Genomic DNA, 13540 nt, shown 5'->3' on the forward strand with positions numbered 1-13540 from the left:
TCCTCAAGTTCTCCCCAAATTGGGCCGGGCCGGGGGGCGCCCGTGGGCGGCTCCGTGCTCCGCGACCCCCGCCCCGGGGCGGCACCGTGCGGCCGCCCCCCGCCGCCCCCCCACCCCCCCCCGGGCTGGGGGGAGCCGCTGCCGCCGCCTCTGCTCCAGCCCGGCCCGGCCCGGCGGGGAGGGAGGAGGAGGAGGAAGAGGAGGAGGAAGAAAGGAGAGGGAGGGAGGGAAGCGGAGAGGGAGGGAGGCGAGGTGCCGCCGCCAGCAGCCTTGTCGCTCTTGCTTTCTGCAGCCGGTGCGGAGGAGGGGGCAGCCCCCGCCTGGCGTCCCGGCATGCTGAAAGTCACCATGCCCTCCTCCTCGTCGTCCTCCTCGTCGTCGTCCTCCTCCTCCTCCTCGGGCTCCGCGGCCGCCGGCCGCCCCGGGGGCGCCGCGCCCGACTACTGGATCGACGGCTCCAACAAGGACACCCTGGCCCACTACTTCGAGCTGGAGTCCGAGCTGGGACGGTGAGGAGGCGGGCTGGGGACCGGGCTGGGGACCGGGCTGGGGACGGGGATGGGAGGACGGGGATGGGGACGGGGGTGCCGGGGTCCCCTCCGGGCCGGCACCACGGCGCTGCCTCCTCGGGAGCTGCCAAACTTCGGCGGGCGCGAGCGGCACCGGGGGGGCGTGCTGGGTCTGGCGGCATGCGGGAGGGACGCGATGCCCCCCGGGCCCCCCGGGGGCCGGCGATCTGTTTTTTTTTGTTCCCCCCCCCCCCCCCCCCCAATAAACCGGTGGTTCCCATGGGAAGGCGTCAGACCCTTTCTGTAACCGCGGGTCCACGCGAGCAGGTCAGCGTTAGCCAGGTTGCCCAGACCCACTTCTGCATCGGGGGTTGGGGGGGGGGGGGGGGGTGGTCGGCATCGCTGTGTGCGCCCTAAAATGCCTGCCTGTTCACAGCCTCGCTTCATGCGAGAGCTTTTGTCCCTGCCGCCGTGCCAGCACCCCCAGACCTCGGGCTGACAAAACTCCCACCCAAGACAGGAGCCGTGATTAGGCCTCTGCAAGCAGAGCCACTCCATTGGAGCGCGGCGCAGGCGAATGGGCTGTTACACGTTCATTCATGAATTCTGCTCTACTGCCCTGATGCTTCTGCATGGCAAGTTTAAGGTCCCAAGTGCTCAGTTGCTCCTTTCCTTCCTCTTTTCTTTCCTTTTTTTTTTTTTTTTTTTTCTTTCCCAAACTGAACCCCTGCATAAGATGCTGTCACCTATAACTAGTTTCCCTCTCTAAACACAGTTGTTGGATTATGCTGCATTTGTGGGTAGAAAATAACATGTTCAAAAAGAAAAAAGTGGAAAATGAAAGTTTCATTAAGGGTCTCACACTAGAGAATTTTAGTTGGTAAATCAGTAGGTAACAACAATTGTTAATTTTGGCAACAATCAAGTATTAAAATCCTGGATGACAATAGGAAATTTGCAGGTAATAACATGGTTGCCTTGGTACAGTCTTTTTGAAGGAAGGACCTGCAATGAAAGGTATTCCTACAAAGAACACCTGTTCTTGCCGTACTGTAACTAGCAGGGGTAGGAAAGGCTGTAGGAACTCAATATAGCATTATTCTTCACTTGCTGGCCAGGTCTCAAGCATTCACTGCTACCTTTTTGCCACTATTGCTACTCATGCTAGCCATATTTAAATAGGCATGGGATTGTGTACCCTTTTCCATCTTGTGCTTCACTGCACACCTATGCAGGAACATAAAAACGTAAAGGAGGAAACAGTCATGTCGGTTTTGTTTTCAGAATTAACACAGAAGTGTATGCTGCTGAGCAACAGCAGTAGGTAGCAACTCTGCCACCTGTATTGATACCGCTATCTGTGGTCTATCAAGAGTCCTTTTAGCATGCCTGCCAGACTGCGGGCTTAATTTTTGAAGAGTTTGTATTGCTGATGCATCATGTATTTATCCTGTTACTTGGGAGGAGGGGTAAAAAACGTGAACTTTCCTGTCTGAGGAAGGCAGAATTGATGAAAGCTGCAGCCCAGTGGGTTTTTCTACCTCACAAGGTGAGACTGTAGATGCTGAAACCCCAACAGAAGGTTTGGATAAGAAATGACCACACCCTACTAGTGCAGAGAAGTAAGCCACTAAACCTGCTGTGCTATTGGATAGAACCAGAAAATAAGATTTCAATTACAAGCAGGAAAAAAATAGGAGATAAGAGCTATCTTAAACAAAGTCCATGGGGTAGGTATGGGAGCGAGAAGAACTCAGAGGGGTGCACACTCTGAGGGGGAACTGCACACAAGGATTTGACAGCAAGGTCTCAGTCTGCAGATCCCAAGGCTATACTGGAGATCCATGCATTATGTGCTAGCATCCAGAGTGATTCTGCATATCTCAGACCCCTCTAGCAGCTCAGGTGTGTCTTAGCAAATCCAAAAGAGATCCAACAATGCCTCTTGGTTCCCAAGTGTAATATAAAAATGTGTTGTATCCTCTTGGTAATCTTGTCTCCAACCTTTTAATGTTGGAGGTGATTTTGAGTACATCTACAAAGAATACACAGTGCTTAGGTCAGTAATGGTGAAAATATATCTCGGTCAGGCTGAAAAATGTGGGCACGTCATCCTGTTAGATGGCAGTAAGCTGAAATAATAAACTAAAATAAGTAACAGGTGGCATTATCATGAAATGTCTTTAACAAGCACAGGGACTGGAAGATGTCTTTTGTTAGACTGCAAAGACATGTATTTGGACAGCAGTTGCCAAGTATGGGAGTGCCATTTCCACAGAGTGTGCCTGACAAATCCCTCAGCTGTGGCAGCCAGTAGTTCTTTCTTGTGTGACCAACTAAGGAGTCATGGGAGAAAAGAAGGGAAGAGGAGGAAGCTCCTGCTAGCAGGAAAATGCCTAAAAGCTCGGCTAGCAGTAAACAGTCGGCTTTCAACAGTGGGGTTCCACAGGGATCAGTTCAGCAGGCCATGCTGCTCCAAACACTCATACATAAGGGGCTGGAGAGTGATATTTGCATATTGAGGGTTTTTTAAAGCAATATGAAGTATTGGAGAAAGACATTACTGGACTGATAGGACATTTAAATGGCAGATGAATTTCAGTTTAGATGAAGAAATGCACACGGGGCTAGGGGAGAAAACATTAAGCAGCACATAGAAAGATGAAATCTGATCGAATTGTTACAGTTGCAGTTTACAGCTTTATGAAAGTACTGGCTCTGTGCACCCTAGTGGTTAAAAATCCTCCAGATAAAATGTTGGTGTCTGTTTTCTTTTCCTTGTAAACCCTATACTGAGGCTAAGACAGATTTGGGGGTCGTATATGCCATGGAGCACCTGGCCGGCGGTTTTCTTTAGGGCATCAAGCAAAGCTAGCAAGTCAAAAGATGAACAACAGGAGTTAAGACCATTTCAGCACAGGGAGTATTTAAGTGGTGGATCTCATGGCCACTGGATACTGCGGATGCTGAAACCTTACCTTGGTTCAATAAGTAGCCAGGAAAGTTTACACTGGGGAAATCCTTTCAGACTGCAAATAAAAAATATACTGATTATTGAACTGTACGTTGTTCAGTGTTGTGAAAATATTATTTGCCAGTATTGATGTAAGTTTGCTCTATTCATATTCTTCTGTGTTTGGCCACTGCTAGAGACAGTATGCTGGCTAAGACAGACTTTTACTTTGACCCAGGATGGCTTTCTCAATGTTTGGCCAGTTCATCTTCCCTTTAGTACATTTCCAAAAAGCTGTAAAAATTACATTTTTGTCTTTGTTTTAGGAAGATTATTTGTTACTTCCCTGAAACTGACAGCATTGATGAGTTGTGGATTTTTGAGTTTTGTTCAGATTTATTTCAGCTAGAAACTTATTTTCTACACTTTCTAGGAAAAAATATTTTAATAATTTTAGGTTCTAAGCCTGTACATTCTTTAAAGACTAAAATATTTTGTTAGCCTTGTAAAGCCCATGCTACATCATTTGGTAAAGTGTTTCCAAAATCAGGATTAGCATAACAGTATTATTTGAGGGAGGAGAATATTCAGTAAGAAATGTTTTATACTCATCCATATTACAAACATTTTGCTTTGTTGGAATTTTAGTAAATGTTTTACTTATTATGCCTTCTCTTTTGCCTTACTGTGCCAAACTTCACAATCATTTGAGTTGAAACTAACACTGTTATTGTAGGTATACTGCAGATCTATTAAATGGTCAAGAGCAATTGGAAGTATCTATTACCAAAATACTCGGGGCTTTCTTTTAGTTTCTTAAATAAGATTAAAACAAGCAAACAAACAAACTCAAGAGTCAGGTTTTTTGTTTGTTTGTTTGATTGATTGATTGATTTCCTTTGTGTAAGAAGGAGTCAGGATCTTCCAGGGTTACATTTTACTTAGTTGTGTGATCCTTGCTGAGGACCTGAAACTGAAAGATGCTTGGTACTTGCAACTTACTTTGAATTGACAGTGTGAGCTGAATGTCCTTGAGGAGTTCTGAGCACAGAGAATTTAAATCCAAAGAGTGGTTTAAACTCCAGATTTCAGTGTGCAGGATGACGTTTCTTAGTCTGTCAATCTTGTTTATGAATGCTGACATAGTAGCATCTACTTTTGCAATGGCAGCAGTAGATGAAATCAGGCAACTCCTTTGTGTAAGCTTCATTTTATAGAAATGGGTTGCTTTTGCACTTAATGCTTTGAAGTTCAAACAGTTTTTGCTTTGAAAGTGTGCCAGTTACTTTCCCTTCCATTCGTCCATAAAAAAAATAAAAATAAAAAAAATAAAAAAAATAAAAAGTGTTTTTTTTTTTTTTTTTCTGCCTATCTCAACAGTCGTTTGTTATACAGACTGTTTGCCATGTTCACTTTGAAAAACACTTGCTCATTTTTCATTGGGATGCATTTAAAGTAGGTCACTCCTTTCTTCAGCAGCACTTCTTATTTGTGACTTTCAGTACAGGGCTTGAGGACTTTGTCGGGAGACATGTGCTGCTGATAGTACCCAGTGCTAGCTGTCTAAAAATTTGTGTGTGCATGTGTGTGTCTGTGTCGGGGGGGGGGGGGGGGGGAGGGAAGGGTTGCTTTATTGAGAATTAGACATGGAGAATCATCTTTAAGCAGGATATGCATGGATAGATTTGCCTCTGTCCAGGTCGTATAGTGCCACTAATTGCAACTTGCTTGTTACCCTGGCAGCGCACATCTGCAGATGAGCAGTGTTTTCATGCAGGCAGTTCCTGCTGGTCAGCTAGTAGGGATGGTTGATGAAGATGAGGGTCTGAGGCCTTGCTTAGCATTGTTGTGGTATATCGGGATCTTGCTTGAGGTAAGAAGATAGGAGTAAGACAGGACATGGGGTCCTTGTGGGTGCTGGCCAAGGCATATGGAGGAAGGTGGACAAGGAGAATTGTCTTCATGCATTGCACCAGGTCTAGTTGAAGATTTTCATATCCTTTCCACTTGAAGGGATTTGTCTCATCTTTCTCCTTGAAAAATATCTTAAACATGTGACAACAGGCTCTTCTATGGTGAACATGGTCTTTGCCTCTTCTATTAAAGCTATGCTCTTATGGAGAAGACAGTCCAATGTTAATTAGGCCAAAAAGAGAACATCAGAGACATTTTTGTGGAGTGAAATGATGCTCTAAGGGGGGAGAGCAAGGGGTGGGTTGGGGAGTGTTGTCAGTCGCTATTAAAATGCATGTTGACGTACAGATAGTCATAAACAAAAAATTATATCCAACAGTGAATTCTTTCTATGGAAGTTCTATAGCTTCTCAACCCAGTGTTCTGGGTGAAAGGCCTGGAATTGGTACCAGGAACCTGAACTTGTCATGGTAATAACCCACATTTTGACAACTAAATCTCCCCATTCAGTGAAGGGAGAGTATTTTCTTCTTTGCATCTTGTTCAGTTCAGTAGTTTGATTCAGAACTAAAAAATCAGGTGTTGAAGAAACAAGTAAAGGAAATTTCCTCTAGCATTCTATAAATAAAAGCAATTTGAGAACAGACATACCATTTCACCTAAGGGTCTTTAATAATGGGGAAAAATTGGAAGTTTTTTTGGAAACAAAAAAAAAGGCATTTTGAACCTTGCCATGGAAGGTTGTTACTAACTCTTGTTGTCCAAACACCTGTCTTAGATGCTTAGACACTTGTCAAAATAACTCTGTCTAAATATTATGGACTGATGTTTAAATTCCTTTACAGCTGGGATTTGTGGCAAAACTCTTGTTCTCCTGCATCTAGGAGAATTTATTTGAACTGCTAACTCAGCACCTGCTTCACTGGGGCTTAGAAAATAGATGATAAAGTACACACCTTTTACAATGGCTTATGTGTATATCTGATTCCTTTTGATACTGTGATTGAAACATTGCTTCCATCTTGGAATGAAGGAAAATAGGTTTGCTGATTCTATCTACTGTGGATAAAATATTTAGCTGTCAATGCTTGCAGCTAGTCACATAAGAGAAGCTAAATCTGCCATAGCCTAATAATGCCTTCTAGGAATAGGTTAATGGTTAGGTGGTTGTGTGAAAGAAATTCTCCTGTTACCTCTGAAAATAAACAGATACTCAGATAACTTTTTTCTTTAGTACAAGCAGTAATATTTTGTCTAAGTCCTACCTGTATTATTTCAAAAATAGTGCATTTTAAATAAGCTTTTCTTCTTATAAATATGAACCAAATAGACTACTGATGAGAGCATGTATTTCATGCTTGCATTTACAGAAGTATTACAATTTTATTTTTAATGTTATATTGTACCATTTTTTAAAGGGTAATTTGTGAATCCATCTACACTGAAGTTTTAATTTGGATCATGAGTGAGGTTTTTGAAACAAAAGTTTCAGTTATTCCCTCACACCGTGCATTGCTCATCATCACAGGGAGTTCTTGGTGTGCACAGAGCAGACTGAGTGTAAAGGGCTCAGAAGACACAGTTCAGGAGTACTTAATCCACTCTAACCCCTTGTGAACTCTCAGTTCACAGGACCACGTTACAGCTAGTCTGAAGTAAAAACTGCAGAAAGTTGGTATGTTGATATTAGCATGTTGACAAGATCTGTTCCATTGCTGCTCTCTTACTGCGCTGTACTACAAGCTAATGCATATCTAGATTATATGTCCTAGTGATACTGTATTTGAATTTAAATAGTCTGAAAGATGACAATAGAATGCTTATGGTATCACACATTCAACATAATGCTCAGGTCAATGTCTGTCTACTCAAATTTTAATTAACTTATTAGCTACAGGGAACATATGTTAATGAAAATTTAGTGCATAGAGTGGGCAGTGAAAGAATAGTTAGTCCTTGCAGAGTATTGCATTACCTTTGTACTCTTATTAGTCTGTGTACTGAGTGCATTGTTCTGCCAATAAATTGAGCCGTTAACATTTTTTTTCTATAAAATGAGTGCTGGAGTAGCTTTGAATAGCTGAAATGAGTAGATGATCATTCTGTATAATTTTCACAGCTTTCTTGAACTTAAAGAAGAGCTCTTAACAGTTCTATGATATCACTTTTTGAACTACTTTTTCTTTATTTTCAGCTTACTTATTCCTTCAGCCTCTATGCATTTTTGTCATTGGTTTTCCTTCTCTTCTATTTAATTAAAAAATGTATTTCTAATGGAGAAAATTAATAGCTCTTGAAATAAGTACTCTCAAGAATACTGCAGTTTTTTTTTTTTTTTTTTTTTTTTTTTGCACATACAGCTTGTAGGAGTTGAAAGTAATGACATCATTTGTGTTAATACAAGAACATGTCATATTTGAAAAATGTTACAGTAGGCTTCAAGGGGCCAGATATAACAAAGTTGTTCTTTTAGTTTGGTACAGAAACAGGTTATGTGAAATTGAATAACTATTTGCAAGTTCAGTTGAAAATATTTGCCTAAGTGTGACTGTATGAAATGCTTAAATGACTCTAGATGGAAGACTGGTAAACTTACTGAAGTGCTGTTGTAGAAGCGTTAAATAACTATCTGCTCATTCCACTGTCCATTATTAGGTGTGTGTCTGAGTATACATGGTATTGTGCAAGAAATTATAATGCCTGTTTTTTTTTTTTTTTTTTTTTTTTTTAAAAAAAAGGCAGAATTCTATGGGTAACAGATGTTTAAATGCTTGCTTACACAGCAAATAGCCACATTTCAACATTTCAAAACACTTGTTTTCAATTATGTGTGGTAGTCTGTGGAAGAACACTCACTGTTTGCTGTTACACATGCATCCAAATGCTTCCTAGTAGGGGCTAGCTATCCTCTCCAGAGACTGTAAGACACTCCGATTGGAGAAATTTTATCTCACTGAATATTGTCTGAAAAGGTCAATTGGGAACTAAAAAAAGTGGTCATCCCCAGCCCTTGTGCCTATAGTCCAAGTAGCTGTGCTGTCTTTTCACGGTAAAGACAAATGATTTTTGTGTGCTATAAGGCTACCCAAAAAACTGGCGTGACTTTGGGAAAGCAACCTTCTAATAAGAAATGTTCTGTCAAAAAAGTGAAAAGATTGGAATATTGCTTTCATCTATGTAGGTTCAACAATTATGAATCTTAGAGGTTACTATTGCATAAATAGAAAACAAACAAACAAACAAACAAAAACCCAAAAACAAAAACAAACAAACAAACAAACAAAAAAAACATAATCCTTTGAGCTTTCATGGTGAAGCAGAATTTAGGCCTATAAACTTACATATTTACTATTGATTTCTCCATTTAGGAGTTCTTACCAGTTCTGCTTTCTCTCTTCACAATAAGCAGAGCTTTATTATCTGAACAGAGTCATTCATTTCACAAGGGATAATCTTTTTACAGTGTAGTGATAATTATTTGAGAAAGGGTAGGCAAACATGCCATGAGTTTTAATAATGATGCTGCTTCTAGTTCTTTGTTTGTCTAATGTCTTTTTCAGTATTTACAGTTTTCCTGTCTCCCCCATTTTCAAAAATATATAAGAATGACAGCTTTTACAAACACTCATTGATACCTTGGAAATACTCTTCCACATGTTATTATTAGTTATCCTTCATTTGGCCTTGTATTGCCAGTGTCTTCAGCGAATCAGTAATCACCAGAAAATGCATTTTAACTTACCTGTTCCTGTTCTTAAAAACTAAACTTATATTCTAAGCTACTTTGCTGTGTTGGGTTTTGGAATCTGAGAGAGCAGCTCTGTGATACATAAGATGACATATGTAGGATTTTTTTTTGTATTGTGGAAGCACATTGTTTTCATGTCATCTTTGCCTTACTTTTCTATCTCAGTGTTGCAAAATGTCTTTTCAGAGACAGAAGCACACAGGATGCATTTTTCCAGTTTACCCATGTTAGTTTTTCACAGAATCACAGAATTGAAGGGGTTGGAAAGGACCTCGGAAGACCACCAGTTCCACCCCCCTCACCAAAGCAGGTTGCCCAGATAGGCATCCAGATGGGCCTTGAATATGTCCAGAGAAGGAGACTCCACAACCTCTCTAGGCAGCCTGTTCCAGTGCTCCGTCACCCTCACCATGAAGAAGTTCTTTCACATGTTGGTGTGAAACTTCCTGTGCTCTATCTTGTGGCCATTACCCCTTGTCCTGTCCCCACAAACCACTGAAAAGAGGTTGGCCAAATCCCTCTGTCTCCCACACCTCAGGTATTTATACACATTGATGAGATCCCCTCTCAGTCGTCTTTTCTCCAGGCTGAACAGACCCAGGTCTCTCAGCCTTTCTTCATAGGAGAGATGCTCCAGGCCCCATATCATTTTATATGACTGGAAACTTCCAAACAAGTCAAGAGCAATGTACACCTTTCTGTCTCCTCTCCAAGGCCCTAGCTTGTTGCCTGTGACACTTTCCCAGCTCTTTCTAACCTGGGAAATAAGACCTATTCTGGGAGCTAGGTTCATTTTTCGTTGTGACCAGGTTTAGCAGGGAAGGTGCAGGTCAGAGTGATCTCCTGGCTGGCAGAATGCTTTGCAGCAGACCAGATGTACTGGATCTGCTGAGGATTATGTGTCTTTAGGGCAGAATGACATTTCCCCTGAGGCTACTGGGCAGAGAGGGAGGTGTTGTGGCTGTGTACATGGAAGCCTGCATTTCTCCTGGGTTAGCTCTGTTTTTTAAGATCTATTAGCATGGTGCAATAGATCTCATTGAGAATGAGATTTTCTAGAACATTTGCCAGTGTGGGATGTTTGATAAGCATATGCATTGTGTGTTCTCAATTTCGTAGACTACATAGTGTTTAAAACAGAAAGATGGAGTAGTGGTGATACAACACTATAACAATACCCATTGCTAATGTATGTTTTTATTATAGAATGTAAATAAAAATGGTATAGTTAATGCCACAGGTTACCATCACTTGAAACACACCGAGTGTAAAGAACCATCAATATTTACATCTGTTGTTCTCAGAACAGATTTCTAAGGCAGCGTTGCTTTCCTTGTAAAATAATTCTAAAGATAGGTGACCCTGCTTTATGACCTTGGAAGAGACCATTCAGTCTGTAATAAGCAAAACTTACGTTCTCTTTGAATTTCATCCACAGGGGATAACATGAGAGTAATTATTTGGCATGAAACACCAAATTATATGGTCAGAATTGAATGTTAATTCTAACACAAGTAATTGTCTGAACAACTAATGCTGCAGCTTGTTAAGTTCTCCTCTTTTCACATATGCAGCTATCGCTGCTAGAATTCAAGAACCATAACACGTAAATCAAAAGACAAAGAAAATACAACCCATCTGAGGGAAAAAAGAAGTATATATTTATAAAATATGTTGCTCTTTGACAGTTTACTATCTATTTATTATGGCTTTTCTGAGGAAAAAGCACTGGCAAAACAAGCCCAACATTCCAAATGCACAGCCTCAAAAATAGCAACATCAAAATTGAAACCCTTGAACAAATGTATAGTCTCTGCTCAGATGCATAGCTCACTGTGAGCATCCATATGTCGTGAATAAGGTGCCAGAATTGCAACTTTACCTCAGAGCTGATGTCATCTCCTCAGTCCTGTTCTCCAAATTCTCCCCACTAAAAGCAAGTGATGCATCTCTCCTCTGGCTTTTCTCCAGGCTTCTTGGAAAAAGCAGTTGCTCAGGTTTAAGGAAGATCAGCATTCGAGAACAATTTTCTTTCCCCCTGAATACTTTTTCCTACTTGAAAGTATTCATAGTTCCATCTGAACTGAAGATAACACACACATATCGATATTGTTACTTATATTCTATCTTTAATCTTTAAAACATATCCATATCTACCAGGTTCATTGCCTTTGTGAAATCATACTACATCTTAAAATATTATTTTTTGTGTGTGTGCTTTTAATCATGAGGATGACCCTGATTGTTCCACACACTTTTGGAGAACTCAATATTGCATAAACAAAAAAGGTTCTATGGATGTTTTGATTTTGTTTTCTAATGAGGTAGCAGAGCATTCTGTGACAGAGGGAGTTTGTCAATCAGATCAGTCATGACAAATTGTGAATACCTAGTTGGCATTTTTTCATATATAAAAAAAGAAAAAAAAAATCACTGACACTAGCAGATAACAAATTCATGTAAAGAAGTTGAGATCAGCTTAGAAATGAAATCCATGTTTTCCATTTTAACCTAAATAAACTATATACAGTGAGCAATTTTGCTGTCATGAATGAATGAAATAAAAAAGCATGTGAGATCTTAATGTCTATCCATGAACTATAGGTCTGGTATTATTTTAAAGTACTTTTAGAATTCTTACTGATTTTTCTTTAAATAATCCTGTTAACAGAGGTACACTGCCAGTACCAAAGACTGTTGTGCTACATGATTTTATTTTGTGCTTAGTGTTAAAAAATAAATAATACCGTGTTAAAAAGAGTGGATTTGCATACCGTTTCTGTGGAAGGCTGATCATAATATGTACAACTTTCAGATGATAATGAGACCTCCTAGCTGCTAATACTCTTTGGAGACTAAGTTTGAATTTTATTTAAACTAGAGAAACTATGTCTTTCAGATTTGTTAAATACACAAGATGGTGTTTGCTGTTTGATTTATTAGGTGTCCTGCACCAGTCTAACATTCTGGACCAATGAGAGTGTTTGAAAAACATGCTCTTTTTGGAAAAGTGTATAATGGATGAGTACGGATTTATTTTATTTTATTTTATTTTATTTTATTTTATTTTATTTTATTTTTTAACCTATTGACATGTTTTCTGGATTAACAAATTACCATTCTGCTCTGGTATATGTGCCTTACAGTTTTTTACTTTCCTGGTGGGGAATGTTTGCTCACCTGCTTTCCGTGGTGTTACAAACATAATCAAATCACAAGGACCTGCAAGATACGTCTGTATGGATGTTTTTACCTTCTGGCTTCATTGGATGCCTCCCACACCTGCTCTTTTTGCTGTAAGAGCAGAAAGCAACCTACCTCTCTAAATTCTCTTCAAGCCCTCATAATTTTCTGGCTTATTAATTTAGTAAAATCAAGAAGAGAAGAAGTGAAAAATTGATTTTGTATTGGGAAGTAGCACTTCACTAAATCACAGAACATCCTGAATTGGAAGGGACCCAGAAGGATCACCAAGTCCAACTGCTGGCTCCACACAGGACCACCCTAAAAGCAGACCTTGTGTTTGAGAGCACTGTCCAAACACTTCTTGAACTCCGGCAGGCTCAGTGCTGTGACCACTGCCCTGGGGAGCCTGTCCCAGTGTCCGACCACCCTCTGGGTGCAGAACCTTTCCCTAACCCCCAGCCTGACCCTCCCCTGTCCCAGCTCCATGCTGTTCCCTCGGGTCCTGTCGCTGTCCCCAGAGAGCAGAGCTCAACGCCTGCTGCTCTGCTCCCCTCGTGAGGGAGCTGCAGGCCACCATGAGGCCTCCCCTCAGCCTGCTGTGGGCTGAATAAACCAAGGGACCTCAGCTGCTCCTCAGACGTCTTGCCCTCCAGACCCTTCACAATCTTTGTAACCCTCCTTTGGACACTCTCCAACAGTTTTATGTCCTTCTTATATTATGGTGCCCAAACATGTACACGAGGTAAAACACTTACATGGTGTAGATAGCAATGACCATTTAGAAAATGACTAGTTGTTGATGATGTTGTTTTGTTTTGTTTTTTTGAAGAAAGGAAGATGAAGAAATATGATTTTTTTTTTTTTTTTTTTTTTTTTTTTTTTTTAAGGCTCCGCAGCCAGATGTAAACTTTATAGAGTGCACCCTTCACTGTATTGTCATCTGTTATACTAGCAGGGGATTAATTTAAGTTGAAAGACGAAGCCAAGGCTAGTCTGAATAAAGCATTCTTGTAACACCAAGTAACTGCTTGTACTGCAGCAGTACTTTTGACACTAAAAAGGCAATAATACATTAATTTTGTTTGCTGCAGGAAGCAGAAGAGTGGAGTCTGATTCTCCCTTCATAGCAATTTAATTCAAGACTACCTTAACTACAAACAAAAACAGAATTTGGACTGGTAGTAAATAATCTGTGTCTGAGAAAGATCATTAATTGATTGTTAAACTGTG

At 40.8% G+C, this 13540-nt stretch overlaps 1 protein-coding gene across 1 annotated transcript in view; it reads left to right on the forward strand.

Annotated features, from left to right (window-relative positions):
- Window positions 1-333: 333 nt before the first annotated feature.
- CAMK4 (calcium/calmodulin dependent protein kinase IV) overlaps window positions 334-13540 on the forward strand; it is a 160895-nt gene continuing 147688 nt past the window's right edge. Inside the window, exon 1 of the mRNA XM_035310910.1 lies at window positions 334-509. Coding sequence (XP_035166801.1) covers window positions 334-509 — 176 coding nt within the window. The remainder of the gene's footprint in view (window positions 510-13540) is intronic.

Source organism: Oxyura jamaicensis, chromosome Z (genome assembly GCF_011077185.1).
Source record: "Oxyura jamaicensis isolate SHBP4307 breed ruddy duck chromosome Z, BPBGC_Ojam_1.0, whole genome shotgun sequence".
NCBI lineage: Eukaryota > Metazoa > Chordata > Aves > Anseriformes > Anatidae > Oxyura > Oxyura jamaicensis.